Genomic DNA, 15,045 nt, shown 5'->3' with positions numbered 1-15,045 from the left:
TTCTTTTATTGCTCTGTAGTCCTGGGTATGGGAATGGTTGTCCGACATTTCCTTAACAGGAGAACTTGGTACGGTATCTGCAGCACCATACTGGCTTTTACTGTGATACACGCCATGGTTATATTTAATGGGGACTACAGAGGGAGAGTGCTTACTCCTAGACACAGCATAACACAAAAACATTCATTACAGTTAAATATATACTTATGTTATATATATTTATATTATTGGTAACTTTCTTCTATTACAATTCAATTTTGGGTCAAAATTCAAGTGTCTGATCTACAATTAATCCCTGGTCTTGAATACATAGTATATGCCGCATTTTGGTAATTACAGAATGTTGTTTGTTGTCAAATCTCCAACTGGAATATTAACCTCCTTGAAGAGTTCACTCCTGTATCCTCCTCACACCAATACTTAGAGATGATTCACCCACTGGTCAATCAAAAGGGCAAAAGGAGGAGACTGCCATGCTCACCACATGCTGCAACTCTGGTCTGTCTTCCAATTCTTCCACTACTTTTTTAATCTAGATAAAAAAGAAAAGTTTAAATATGGAGTTATGAGGACATGAACAGCTGCAAAATAATCTGATAAACATCTCTCTTCTTCATGGCTATAGGAGTCCCAGGCGTTCAGCTGGTAACACATATAAAAACAAATGGTACTCACTGAAATTTTATCTTCATTGTCCAAAAGCATGTCAACAGCTTTCTGAAATATAAAAAAGTCACAGTCAAAGAAATCCATTATTTAAGAAGAGAAGACTAATAAACACAATGCAGTGTAGCTACCAGCGTTCACAGGTGGAGGGCTTATTTTGTATACTTACGGAGGCCCTTGGCTTTACAATGGCCCTTACGGAAAATGGTATTTGTGAAGAAATGCATTTTCAAATGCATCTCGATCTGAAGTCTGTGTGTTTTGCATACTATTAAAATGGTGCTTTGCTATAACTTACCAAATACAAAACATCTTGACTGCCCATATCCTAGCCCCCGACAATATCTCAGATACCTTCACACCCTCTCGTGAGACTCTGAGTAGTTATGGAGAGCATCTCTTTACCAGTATATCATGAAAATGAGTGTTTCTTCTGGCTACTCAAACCTTGACCTAGTCTCCCTATGAGACTCCACAGACAGAAGGAGCTGGTTTTATGAGGAGAAGGGAGTAAGAGCCAGCAAGAGAATGAGGTACCTGAAGTTTTGTAATGACATAAAGCTTTGGGACTTTGAGAATTTATTTTAGCCACTTTTATCATTCGGGAAACACAAATCAGGCAGTTTATGTCAAGAGGAAGAGGGAAGAAAGCACATCAGACTGAGCCTCACACAGAAGACTTGGGCCCTGTTCTGGACTCTGCTACTACCCAGCTGATTGCTCCAAATGTTACTTTGTTCTCTGAAACACGAGGGTGTTGGAGTAGATTATCCCTAAGGTCTCTTCTAACTAGAAGACTCTTGATTCTTTACATCTGGATCACATTCTCAAAGAGCAATTAGTTTCAGCTCATTCATCTTTTTTTCCACAGCTACATATGCAAAATGAGGCTCTGGGGAACAATGGAGGGGGGTGTGTGGGGGGAGACTAGATATGAGGAAAATGTAATTAATTTTTACATAAGCATCTCATCCTCTGCCAGACAAGCAGAGCCTCTCTACCTGAGCTTCCTTGGAACTACATAATTCTTTGTAAATCTGTAGCCCCTAAGGACTTGACTCTCAAAGGGCTAAAGCATCTTTGAGAAAAAGAGGTAGCTCTAGCTCCTATCTAAATTACATTTAAGTTGGTGGAGATTAATGTAGCACACAGTATCTCTAAATACAGTACAATATAATTGAAAAATGCATTAATCCTGTTGGACCCTTTAGGGTTCTAATTTTAGGTTTATCTAAAATTTCATTTTTTTGAATATGAACACTGTTTTATAAACCTCATTATTTCTGTCACGAGCACTTGCAATTAGATTTCTTTTACACACACACACACACACACACACACACACACACATAGCTTGCATCACTTTGCAAGAGCCAATGTGAGCTGTGGCTGGGTCCACTCATTAGGTTGCATAAATTGGTTATTATGCTCTTCAAATTTGTCATCACACAATAAAATAACATATTCCACATGACCTGGACATGAGCATCAACTCAAACCAGGGGAAATCCCACATGCTGGATCCGTGAACACCAAGAAATAAAATAGTAATAAATGGGTCAAGATGGAAGTTCACTTAATTTTTAAATTCTGGAACACAGGTTAGGAGGGTTAAATGAGTCAAGGTATATACCTGGTTTGTTTCTATAAATCATACAAATTGTTTTAGCAAGAAATTACTTTATAGGTGCATACACACAACTTTAAAAGTTCTCTATCAAATTCTAATTGCTTTCACAAAATAATCACATTAAGAAAATGATTCCTGAATGCCAAACAACTAAAATAACTAACATCTAGTGTGGGTCAGAGTGTTCTAAACATTGTCTGCATACAGTCAAGTTATGTGATTCATTCACCAATCCAGCATTTGGATACATATCTAAGTATTAAATATTTGGAATAGTAAAAAGAATTGACAGTACTAAAATAAAAAGCACATTACCTCTGAATCAAAATCCATTAATAAAACAATTTTATCCTTGATAGAACTGAAAAGATTATGCTTGTGGATCAACTGAAAAACGTCTTTATGTCTTAAAGTTAGGTATATTTCCAGGGCATTGCCATAGTTCTTGTCATAGGTATACCTGGTAATACAAATTTTTTACATTAATATTCATCAATAGCTCTAATTAAAACACACAGAGATCATGGTTCACAATATTAAAAATGGAATCCCTTCTTTAAAGTTAACTTTATTTCAAAAAAATATTCCTTGGGGTTTAACTATACATGCCAATAAATATTTTTCTCAGAACTTTGTCTTTCATGTTGCCAAAATTTCAGAAAGTTTACAATATTCATGTTAAAAAAAAATGGTCTTTATTGGAGGTGTCAGCCTCAAAAGTTTTACAAACATCCACATAGCAAAGAAACAAGGGTCTAGGATGAAGTTCTCATTTTAGTAACAGAAACATCTGTTCCAATTCTTACAAGCAGCATTGAACTGACAAATGGGTAATATTCCAAAAGCTGATTTGTAAGGGGGTTGTGTTGAACTGAAATGTGTTTTTCCATTGAAACAACGTTTTTTACATTAAGTCCCTAAGCCAGCCTTTAGAGCCCACGGAACTGAAGCTGTACTGCAAGTCCATTACGAGCAGTACTGCAGACTCTCAGGGGCATCTAGCAGGACAATGTTTCCATTAACTCAGAATGCCATAAACACAACCTCCTCTGTGGAAAATCCAAGACAGTCCTGAGTTCTAGGTCATTTTGGTATACCTTTCTTGGTTTTGGGCAAAAGAAGAAAAAGGATGGAAGAGCAGAGTGGTCTGGGGTAATGGGGGCACTGAGGAGAGGCAGATGCAGGGATGGCCGTCTTGGCTAGACCTGCAGTATACTTCTTGTTTCCCTGGAATGAAGGTCCTTGAGAGCCTATCTTATCTATGTCTGTATCACAAGCATCTCGCACAAAGCCTGTATCACTGATCGTGCCCAACAAATATGAAAAACACTAACCAAGCTGCCATTTTCTGAGCCCTGACTCAGTGTCAAGCAATGCACTTAGTCCTTTATTATGACCTCTCTTTTAAAGCTTAAAATTATCCCATAAGCAATTGACTTTTTAAGGGATTAAATTAACTGACTTGAAGATCCTAGAAGAGCAGGATCCAGAGCCTTGCTCACTGGGAAACTGTTAATGCTTGAGTGATCTAAAACTCGGTACCCTTTTGTTTCCTAACCACTGCCTCTCCCAAGTGCTGCCTGTTAGGGTTTCTCTTCTCTGGGAAACAGATTACATTACAATTGTACAGTTTCACACATGTCCTTGTCTTCTACTCATTTGAGGTTCGTGAAAGATTTTCGCTAACAGGAAATGTGGGAAAATGGTATAAAATGCATCCTCTCAGAGTTTGCCAAATCTAAAGTATGAAAAACTTTTCAACATAGATGGATATGGAAGAAGAAACACTTAAGTATACTCACAGCTCTGCCAGGGTTTTAAGTAAAGTCTTGTTCTGACTATCTTTCTTCAGATGATCCCGAACTGCTTGAACTATGACTGAATTGTTATACAGATCTCCAGGCCATTCTCGGATCAATGTGGCAAAACCCTAACCAAAGGTGAAAAACAGAAAAAGAACACTCATTCTATAGAAGAATAGTTGTGATACTGTGAAATACACATTTGGTCCTCTTTCTGTTTCCTGGCATATAACTCCTAAAATCCTTAGACTCTCCAAAATGATGTTTTCTTGTAGGCTAATGAGCTGGCCAGTGGCCGGCAGCCCCTAGGTAACTTCAGGATGGGGTTGGTCACGGGATAGACTAAGGCAGGATTCGAGGGTTGGAACTTTTCAGCCCTACCCCCACCCCCACCCTACAACCTCCAAGGAGAGGAGAGGGCCTGAAGGTTATGCAGATCACCAGTGGCCAATGATTTAAACAAATCATGTCTAAGTAACGAAGCTTCCATGAAAACCCAAAAGGACTGGCTTTGGAGAGCTTCCCAAGAGCTGAACACTGGAGGTTCCTGGAGGGTGGCGCACCCAAAGAGGGCCTGGAAGCTTCATGCCTCTTCCCACATACCTTGCCCTATGCATCTAATCCATTTGGCTGTTCATCTGTATCCTTTGCAATACTCTTTATAATAAACTAGTAAATGTAAGTAAAGTGTTCCCCTGAGTTCTGTGAGCTGCTTTAGCAAATGAGTCAAATCTAAGGAGGTGGTAGTGGCGATGCCAGTTTACAGGGGGCCAGTCAGAAGTACAGGTGACAGCCTATAACTTGTGATTGGTGCATCTGAAGTGGGGGCAGTCTTCACCTGAGCCCTCAGCCTGCCCATCTGATGCTATCTCCATGTAGACAGCGTCAGAATTCAATTGAATTAGAGGACCCTCAGCTGGTGTCTACTGCAGAACTAATTGCTTGCTTGGTGTGTAGGGGAAAAACTCACACATTTGGCCACGGAAGTGTTCTGTTGTGAGTGTATAGCATGAGAAACTGAGTTTGGCTTTTCCTAAATTCTCAGAACAAACCAAACAATTTAAACCATTATTTATAAGAGCATACGAAAATAAAAACAAATTATTTACAACCTCCTTAATAGTACTGACCAGAGAGATATCCTAAACATTCAGGAGAAAACATCTATAATCTCTAAGGTTAAGTCATGCTTATTTCTTCCCATCTCAGTAAAAAGTGTTCCAGATTCGAAATCAACAGGATAACTTTGATAATACAGGATTTTTAAAAGTTTCATGAAAAAGTAAGCGTTCAATCATGTGCAAGTAACAGAATCATAAAAACAATACATTTTTTAAATACTTACGTTACTTTAAAAATAGGAAAATTGTAACATATTTCAGCATTTGTAAAGAAAGTTTGTACTCTTCTCCAGCATTTTCACAGAACACTCATAATTCTCTTTCTTCTAGGATGATGTCAAAGATGCAATATTTTTGACAGCTCCTCTGCATACTCAGAATATACTGGAAAGAAGTAAGTCTCTTCACTGACGAAACCTTTTCTAATAAACATGCCCAATAATGGCCTTTTTCTTTAGATCTCTTATAGAACAGACTGTTCTACCTTACTTATTTTCTGGTTGCTCACAACTTTTTAATATGGTCTCCCAATTAGCCTGGAAACCTGTGGAAGGCTAGGACTATGTTTTTAAAAAATTTCTCCTGGATCCAACTGAGTATTCAGCCCAGTAAACAATGGTAGGTTCCAAATAAAGACTTGTTTGGTTCCAAGTAAAGACATGTTGAACTGAATAGAAAATGAAAAGGAACCATGCTTCTAGCCTACATTAGTAGGCAGTGACAGAAACTATTACCATAAAATCTTCTTTACACATCTAGTAAAGATTTGATTATGACATTATAATACATGCTACTAAGTGAGGATGAAGAAACACCAACCCCAGTAGCATGTACTATTAAATATTTTAATCAAGTTTAACTCATGCTAAGGTACTTAGTCCCTTCCTATGCTAAGAATGCAGACTTATTAAAGGAAATAAAGTATACTGTCACTCAGGGATCTAGATGCTTGCATTTTATATACCCAGGAATACCTGGTTGATAGTAACAAATCAAAAACTCAAGTTTTCAGGATAAAAGATCATTATGTCTCCAAGATCCCTTTAGAGCTTAAGACCTAAAATCAACTCAGAGTTAAAAGGTAGGTGTTTGCCATATTACCCTTCCTTAAACTGAATCGCTGATTGGTTATTTCCATGAATTCACTTTTTTTCCGGCTATCTCATATTCTTGTTGGAAAGAGACAAGTTGTGAATAAAGTCCTCCTTATCTTTAAAACACAACCCCAAAATATAAGAAGTCAGTGACAAGCTACAGCATACTGTCAGGCACCAAAAACGAGTAATTATCACTAAGTTAGGACCCTGAACTTTCAAAGGAGCAGAAGATGTTGCCACTTTTATTAAAGACCATGAAGATAGGGAAGAAGCTAGAGAACAGCAGCCAAAGCCCAATACTTGACATCTCCTGGTTTCTGAATCCTCCTAGCACCAGTGACAGCTTTGAGAAGGAGCTGACCAGTCTTTCCTAAGACCTGTCCGATAGAAATCTCATGTCTTCCTCTGGATGCAAAAAGAAGTAGGCTATCTCAGCCACACTTTGTTTAGCTTTATTAGGGCACCTAACATATTATATAATGATGTATCTGTTTATATAAAGCAGGGTTTCTCAACCACAGTACTATTAACAACTGAGGACAGATCATTCTTTGTCCTGGAAGCTATTCTGTGCACTGCAGGATGTTTAGCAGCATCCCTGCCTCTACCCACTAAATGACAATATTTTATCAACTCTCCAGCGCCAACAACCAAAAACATCTCTAGAAGCTGCCAAGTGTTCCCAGGGGGCAAAATCAGCCCCAGCTAAGAGCCACTGGTTTACATGCTTGAGTGTGACTTCGATTATGAACTACCAGCTGAATAGGCATCACTTCATTCACATTTGTATGCCTATGCATAGCACATTCCTGGAATACAGCACATACTGAACAGGCGTTTTATGAATAAATGAGTATTAAATGAACAAACTTTAAAAATCATACTTTATTTTTAATAAATTAAAATGATAAAATTAAGAGTTTATAATTCCAATTTTATTCTATAGGCAGGGTGCTTGCAACATTAAATTTAAATTCAAGTCAAGCATGACTATTTATTAAATGGATGGTCTTGGACAAGTTAATTTCTTTTAATCTTTGGTTTCCTCATTTGTAAAAGTGGGATATTGCTACTTAGAGTGTTGTTGGGAGTCTAAAATAGTCATATGCATGTAAAAGTACAGAGTATAGTAGATAAACAATATAGGTGCTGCCTTCCTCTTTTAATCAATCAACAAACAGATCATTTTAAATCTGTTTCTCCAATTCTGCCCTCTAATTTCTCTCTCACCCCACTTTGGTAAACTCTGTTGAGGCTCAGCCTTTAAAAGTCCTGAATTCTTTGGGGCTAGTGTAAGTACCAATAGCAGCTACTATTGTATTTATGAAATCCACAAAATAGCACTTAGCTCTTTTTCTTTAGTTCTATGAAGGAGGTAACTTTAAGGAATTCCTTAAACTGCACACGGACTAGGTGTTTTCACTGTCTACATAAACGTTGAGTTATCATTGGAGTTTATCTAGCTCAGTTTCACCTGCCACATGCAAACTACAAATCTGTTTTCTTTACAGACATTGCTCCATTGTATTCCTTTGTAGATTTCCTAACACTTACCATCGAGAACAAGTAAATATGACCATGTGGGAACACCATACCTCATAATCACTCTCCAAAAATTCATGTAAGATCATTTCATAGATGAGTGGTTTCAGAACTGGATCACCTCTTGGCAAATAAGGACTAATAGCCTAGGTAAGGAAAAGGAAAAAAAAAATCCTTTAAAAAATGGCAAAACAAAACTGTACTCCAATTATGCAGAAAACATAAAGTATATTTTTACTTTAAAAATGTGAGGCAATACAGTACTCTGAAAAAAATGTTCTGAAGAGGATTAAAACGAACACTACTTGCTAACAACAAATTATATTTTCAAAAGTATATATGTATAAATGAATTTAAACATGGCCTAGGTTAATCTTTATCTCTCTGTTCATCCTGAGGAGTTAATAAAAATAAATAAATAATAGGAGGGAGAAAGCCACAGAGATTAAAAAAAGCCAGTTTCTTAGGTAATCGAGGAATATATATATTTGTCTTTCTTTCCTTCAACCGGAGTTTATCAACCTCTAACAACTCATAATCATCTTTTGAAATTAAGAAAAATACATCTTATGTTCTTCAGATATTTTCAGTGCTGTGTTAAAAGTCAAATTTCCAAATACTGTTCAATGACCCTATAAGGTCCTATGATCCCATCACATGCTTTGTACTGGGGACAGACAGAGAGGGTCACCATCCCCAAGGAGCTCACAAGTCCTAGAAGAAAGATATGCAGACAATTAAATAGATAATAACTGTATTATGTGGTAAGTGTCATAACAGAGGGGTCAGCACAGTGCTGCAGCAGCAGAGAACCTTGCCTACTAAAACCCTGGGTTTCTCCGGCAAAAATAAGAGAGGGGCAGGACACCTGGCAGCGGAAATAGCAAGAGCAAAGGTGTGGAGCCATGAACACGCATCTGTGTGCAGGAGGTCAGAGGGGCCCAGAGATGCAAGATGGAGTCACTGAAGGGAGATGAGGCTGGAGCGGAAGGGGAGGTGGGGCCATGAGAGGAATTCTAATTTTATTCTATAGGAAGGAAGGAAGCAACAGATATTAGGGAAGTGGGAGTCAAGACTAATTTTTTAAGCAGCTAACTCTGGACTAGGGCTGCCCATGATCTATCAGAAGGCATTTGCAATGGCATCAGAGGGGAAGAGAAGAGACTTGATTGGTACTGACATGATAAAGCTGACAAGAAGTGGAGATTAAACAGAGTGAGGAGGGGTTTAAGATGTTCGAATCAAGGATAATGGATTTGATTCCCATCGGAGAATGGGTATATTGTGTATTATAAACACAGACTGAATAGAAAAGGACTGAATTTGGGAAGGAAATGAATTTATATTAACTTGAATGATCATTATCAGCAGTATATACAAGGAGAAATGGCCATCATATGCAATTCAAAAAAGAGGTCCAAGTTAAGCAGCCATTAAAGTAAACAGGGAAGCAGGACTGGATAAAATCCCCCAGAAACAGCCCAATAAACCCGTTGAGAAGTATAACATTTACAGGGCAGACAGAGGGAGGAGTTATACATTGACAAGCTGAGTAACTGGGAATTTTCAAAGCATATTCATAACTCCAAGAGAGCATTCAAAAGGTCCACAAATACTGAAAAAATTTTTAAATGTTTAAAACAAACATAGGAATATTTTATTTATTGATTGAGATGTTGTGCATTAAATTGAAAGATTTAAAAACAAGAAACATCAAAATTATTCATTAGAGCTACGTGGTCAATTTTTTCCATCTGTCTTCCAGCAGTTAAAATATTATTCGAAAAATACATTAATTATTCAGTAAATCTACAAAAGGTCTTACACTTTATAACCTACTGGATGAGATTACACCTGTTTTCAAAAGTCATGAAAACTTCATCTAAACAGAGAGAACTGGAAAGAGGTAAGTGAACACACTGTATATGTAATATATATAATCTGACATATATGTGTATTTTTTACATGAGGCCTATATTTTGAAACTGATTTCCAAAAGTTTGATTTTCCTTTCCATCTGAGATAATAATTACTTCCTAATAAAGAGCTGAGTATTATTATCTGTGTCCATTGCAATATTAATATACCAGTTCCAAAAACTGAGGGTTAAAAATAAGGCTTTACTTACCTTAAGCTGTCCAATTTCTTTAAATTTATAAACTTCATATTCCCAGAGTGCTGCATTTTTCCCAAGAATTTTCTGGCATTTGCTGGCAGTAAAAACGTCCCAGGAAGAAAGAAAGTATAAATAAAACAACAAACAGAGACAGAATAAGTGGACATTTCCCCCAGTGGTTTAGAGAAATCTCTTAGAGTTTTGACGAACTTCTCTCTCAAGTACCTCTCAACATAAAGGTACTACTGTTACTCATTTGGTTGTTTATTTAAATTAACAGAACTTATAAAAGTTAATATAAAATGCTTATAAATAAACGTGAACCACTTTCAGAAGACTACAACTAGGGGTTTTCCCAGCTATTTGCCTGTTCTAAGTTTCCCATTTACCCAGATGAGCACTGCTGGTTTTGGGACCTTTCTTGCCTTGAAGAAAACGTATCATACCATCTAAAGTGCCAGATCCTCTCTGAATGGCTTTAAATTATGCACTACAAAATCAGACTTCAGAATATTAGAATCCCATCCTACTATACAACCTGGAGGACTGATTATGCATGAATGAAACCTTACTTGACATATCAAAGAAACACATTTTCTTAAATAACCCCAGGGGACCAGAAGCAGGTTTGAAGTTATTCGTCTGGGGCTGCCATGCAGTCACACAGCGGGGACTGCTTGGTTCCAGTGGGAACCACTCACACAGACTTGCATACTACTATATAACATTTATGTGTTCTGCCCACCACAGACTTCTGCAACCCAGGATCATGGGGTCTGGACACTTCCATTAAATTGGGAAAATTCTCTTTGAATTGTAAGCAGAGGCACTTCGTTCTCGACTATCTTCCAAGGGTGCTTGTAAAGCAAACAGCCCTAGAAATGAGAGGACACAAATAGTGTCTCCCTCCAGAGGAAAGCGAAGGCTTGCTTGTTGCCCAGTACAATAAAGGTAAAATGCTGCCTTCTGGGGCAAAGGGAAGGCAGGGTGACAGGGTTTGGCTGTATCCCCACCCAAATCTCATCTTGAATTGTAATTAGCATTAATCCACATATCATGGGGACCAAGTGGTTTTCATGATAATGAGTTAGTTCTCACAAGATCTGATGGCTCTTTAAGGGGCTTCCCTCTTCATTGAGCTCTCATTCTTCTTGCCTTGTGAAAGATATATTTGCTTCCCTGCCTGCCTTGTGAAGAAAGACACATTTGCTTCCCCTTCTGCCATGATTGTAAGTTTTCTGAGGCCTCCCCAGCCATGCTGAATTGTGAGTCAATTAAACCTCTTTCCTTTACAAAATAACCAGGATCGAGTATGTCTTTATTAGCAGTGTGAGAATGTACTAATACATGGAGTTCTTGCTCACTAGAAAAGATTCAGATATCCTAAGCTCAAGGGTCCTCTCCCGTATCACAGCCCACTGCATGGGCAGGATCTCCATCCCTACCCTCTGTTGCATTGTGGGAATTGGGACTTGGGGATCTGGGCAAATGCTGACACTCTGATGACTACTACTGTTGTGGCAGTATCTTGTCTCAGAGAGTCCTTTAGCTCTCATCCAAGAGTCTCTTGTCTTCTGCCAGCAACTAGGGAAATGACAGGCTAACTTGTTAGACTGTAAAAAGGTGAAATCTGAGACCCTTCATGGTTCTTGATCTCTTTTTCATTAAATAATGAGAAAAACAATTCTCCTTTGACAAAAATAAAATAGTTGGAAAAAATATACATTAACTCATTCTGTGCTTGGAATCATTAATATTCAAAAATTACCCTTGTTAGAAAGATGTACAAAAATAAAATGTCAACTGCAAAGAATGGCTTATTTTTATTGTTAGCAATGCTCAATTCTATTTATATTAACAAATAATTGTGAAAATGTCATTATTACCGTGCTGCTATGTCATAATCTCCTCTCTCCACCAGGTGATTTATATATGCCAAGCCAATATCCTAAAGAAAGTAAAATGAAGAAATTAAAATTTAACTGGAACAACTGAAAAGCTGAGTCTCAGTTTCTGGGCAGGGCACAACATTAGGGTCCTATTAGCACTACTGACTATAACCTGTTTATACTCTTAGTTTGCTTTATGTAATCACGCTTGCTTCTTTCTTAAGCATATTCATATTTAAGTATATTTGTATTTCACACATTTTAGAATTCACAGGTCAGGTCATTAAAAAAGTAAATAATGTTAGTATTTTAAAGGTTTCTAATCTGCTCCCTTTAAGAGATTTTTTATAAAGGAAGTCTTCGATATTAGAAACACGCCCAACAATTCCACATTGTCAATGGATATAAAATTCTGTTTTCTGTGTCTTCATCTGTAGAAAGCAAGCTACCCGCTTCTTCTATCCCAAGCCTAAAGAGATGTTATAAGAAAATGAAATAAAGACTATCATACTAAAGGGAAATAGGAAATATTAAAGTTGATATTAAAGTAAAACTGAGCTCAGAAAAACCTGTGATTCAAACCCATCAGTTTACAGAAGAAACTGGGCTGAATGCAGGGAAGTGACTGGCTTCAGAGTATTCATGCTTATTCGTTTACTCGCTTATTCTGCCTCAGTTCTGAAAGGATTTGGGGTAGCCAACATCACCAGAGGCATCGGAGGACCGCTCTTGCCTGATCTCCCCATGACTCATCTTCTCATATATTATTTGCACCTAAAAGCATTTTCACCAGAGGCTTAAGCTCAATATACACAACAAAAGTTAGATTTTAATTTCTACTTTATGTATAAAAAGGTGCATGAGAAACACCTTCTTGCATGGCAAAAAATGGCAGGACCACATTTCTTCTTGGCATGTCTGGTATGAAATTATATCATGCTAAGAGAAAAAAAAAGGTCTATGCATAACTAATGTATAGAACATGCCTATTTCAAGAGTGAGGGAAAATATCCATCATTTTTAGTTTATTAAATTGTTACTTTAATAACTACGTCAGAAATCATATTTTAAGTCTACAGGAACACAAGTGAAGAAAGAATATCTAACTTCCTTACTTTCCTGAAAACAGATCAAACATAACAATATACAGGATCTTTCCATCAAGGTTCAGAGAAAAGACTGTCTCCTTTTCAGAGTCAATCCTTCCAACCTCTCTCCTCATGTCCATGCTTCTCCACTGGGGAACTTAGCCTGCACTCTTCCTCTTCCTTTTCCTTTCACATCAACCCTTTATGTCAACTGTATTTTACCTTTTTCTCGGCATAAGTATGTTTAAGTGTCTCTCTTATACAAAATACCCAAAAACTACCTGGGAAGCCACAGCCCCCAGCTACAGCCTTCACTCTCTTCCCCTTCACAATTAACCTGATGGTCTATATTCAAAACCCTATACTTTTCACTCCCTATAACATGTTGAGAATAAATAATACAATTACTGAAAACTCACTACTTTCATATTATCACATTCAGTGTACAACTCACCAGCTGGCCTTGTCTTACCCTTCTGACCTGCTTACCTCCATGACATAAGCCTTTAACTTTCTTTACCCTGGAATTCTCTCGTCTCTCAGCTCCCATGAAATGACCTTGCTCTGGCTGTTCCAAATCTACCATGTATGCATCATCCCTTGAATGACAGTGTTCCTGATGGTTCCATTCATGACCCTCTGTTCATGACACTTGCCCCGTATGGGCTGATTCAAACTCGTGTAAAACCTCTTTGCTGATAATTCTCCCAAATCTATATCTGAGTTAAAATTTCCTTCCCAGGCTCCACTATGATGTTCCATAGATGCCTAAAACTAATGTGTTTAAAATAGGACTCATCATTTCTCCCAATCCTGCTTCTCCTTCCACAGGGTATCTCTAACAATCAGTGAACGGCAGCACCAAACCAGAGGCCCAAGCCCAAAGCCTGGGAGTCAGCCTAGATTTTTCACTCTTATTCTCTCTCCCACACAAAGTCAGTCACCATATCCCAACGATTCAAGTTTACTGTATCTTCCATCTACCTTCACATCTCCAATCCTACTGACTCTGTGCAAGTTTCATCACTTTCCACCCAGTTTAGGAAGCCTCCTGATTGATCTCCATCTCAGCTGGCCCTCTACTGGCCCTATCTCCATCAGAGAATCTTACTAAAGGTAAATCTGATGTCCTGAAAGCTTAAATTGCCTTCTAGACGTTCCAAGACAGAACCAAGATCTTAATTACAAATGCCACTTCAGGATCTGGCCTTTGCTACCTGTGTAGTAAACCCCTCAACTGCCCCACATTATGAAGCAGGCCAAGCTGTTTCACATTTCTCCATCTTGACGTATGTTAACTACTCTAAGGGCCGGAACGCATTCTCTTCCATTTCTAAAGAATCCTTGCTTATTCTCTACAATTTTGGCTGGATGAAAAAAAAAAAGATCCTCTGGTTTTCTCTTCTCCTGTTATTCCTAAATTATTTTGCTTCTGTACTCTTGGGGAATTCAGGCTTTCATGTGGAGTTTTACAGAGGAGTTTACAGTAGAGAAAATGTAGGCAGAAAGATTTTGTGCTGAAATCCAAATAGCCATAAAAGACTAAGCTATGAGTTTTCACCTGTAAACAAGGGAACTAGGCTAGATGGTCTCCAAGGACCCTTCACATGTGAAGAATATGATTTCCCCTCTGCTCTCCTTCTGCACATTCACTGTCACAGTTAGCAAAGAAAGGGGCTTTCTGTGACTCTATTTTTCCTGACTCCAAAATGTAATAAAAATGTATCTGATGTTCTAGATTCGTTTCCACAACAAAATCAATTGAGTCTGTTATTATGGAAACACCAAAGCAATGTAGTTTTATGAAACCTCTCTTTTGATCAATTTTGTGATAATGTGATTTTTACCTATGACTTAAAGAAACTTCCAGACGCATAACTAGAAAGCTCTGTATTTAAAGTGTTTTTCACAAATACAATTTCCAAATTACCTAAAACTACCTCCTAGCAGGTGTTCAAGTCTCTTGTTCACAAGCAGAAACTGATTCAATAAAATAAAATATTTTGACCTCACAGGTTAGGAAATTGGTTTAAAATAAATCCTCAAAAGATAGGAAAAGTCCAGTCTTTTCAAATTACTTTCAGTCTCATTATA

At 37.8% G+C, this 15,045-nt stretch overlaps 1 protein-coding gene across 1 annotated transcript in view; it reads right to left on the bottom strand.

Moving 5' to 3' along the window:
- The window catches only part of VPS41 (VPS41 subunit of HOPS complex), a 179,172-nt gene that overhangs the window by 26,402 nt on the left and 137,725 nt on the right, over positions 1-15,045 (bottom strand). Inside the window, exons 15-21 of the mRNA XM_032244456.1 lie at positions 11,861-11,922; positions 9,987-10,068; positions 7,912-8,004; positions 4,099-4,226; positions 2,612-2,756; positions 676-717; positions 482-532 (exon numbers count right to left, since the gene is read on the bottom strand). Coding sequence (XP_032100347.1) covers positions 482-532; positions 676-717; positions 2,612-2,756; positions 4,099-4,226; positions 7,912-8,004; positions 9,987-10,068; positions 11,861-11,922 — 603 coding nt within the window. The remainder of the gene's footprint in view (positions 1-481; positions 533-675; positions 718-2,611; positions 2,757-4,098; positions 4,227-7,911; positions 8,005-9,986; positions 10,069-11,860; positions 11,923-15,045) is intronic.

This window comes from Sapajus apella, unplaced genomic scaffold, assembly GCF_009761245.1.
Source record: "Sapajus apella isolate SASKATOON/1434 unplaced genomic scaffold, GSC_monkey_1.0 scaffold54, whole genome shotgun sequence".
Taxonomy (NCBI): Eukaryota; Metazoa; Chordata; class Mammalia; order Primates; family Cebidae; genus Sapajus; species Sapajus apella.
This window is presented reverse-complemented; position numbering and strand designations above follow the sequence as displayed.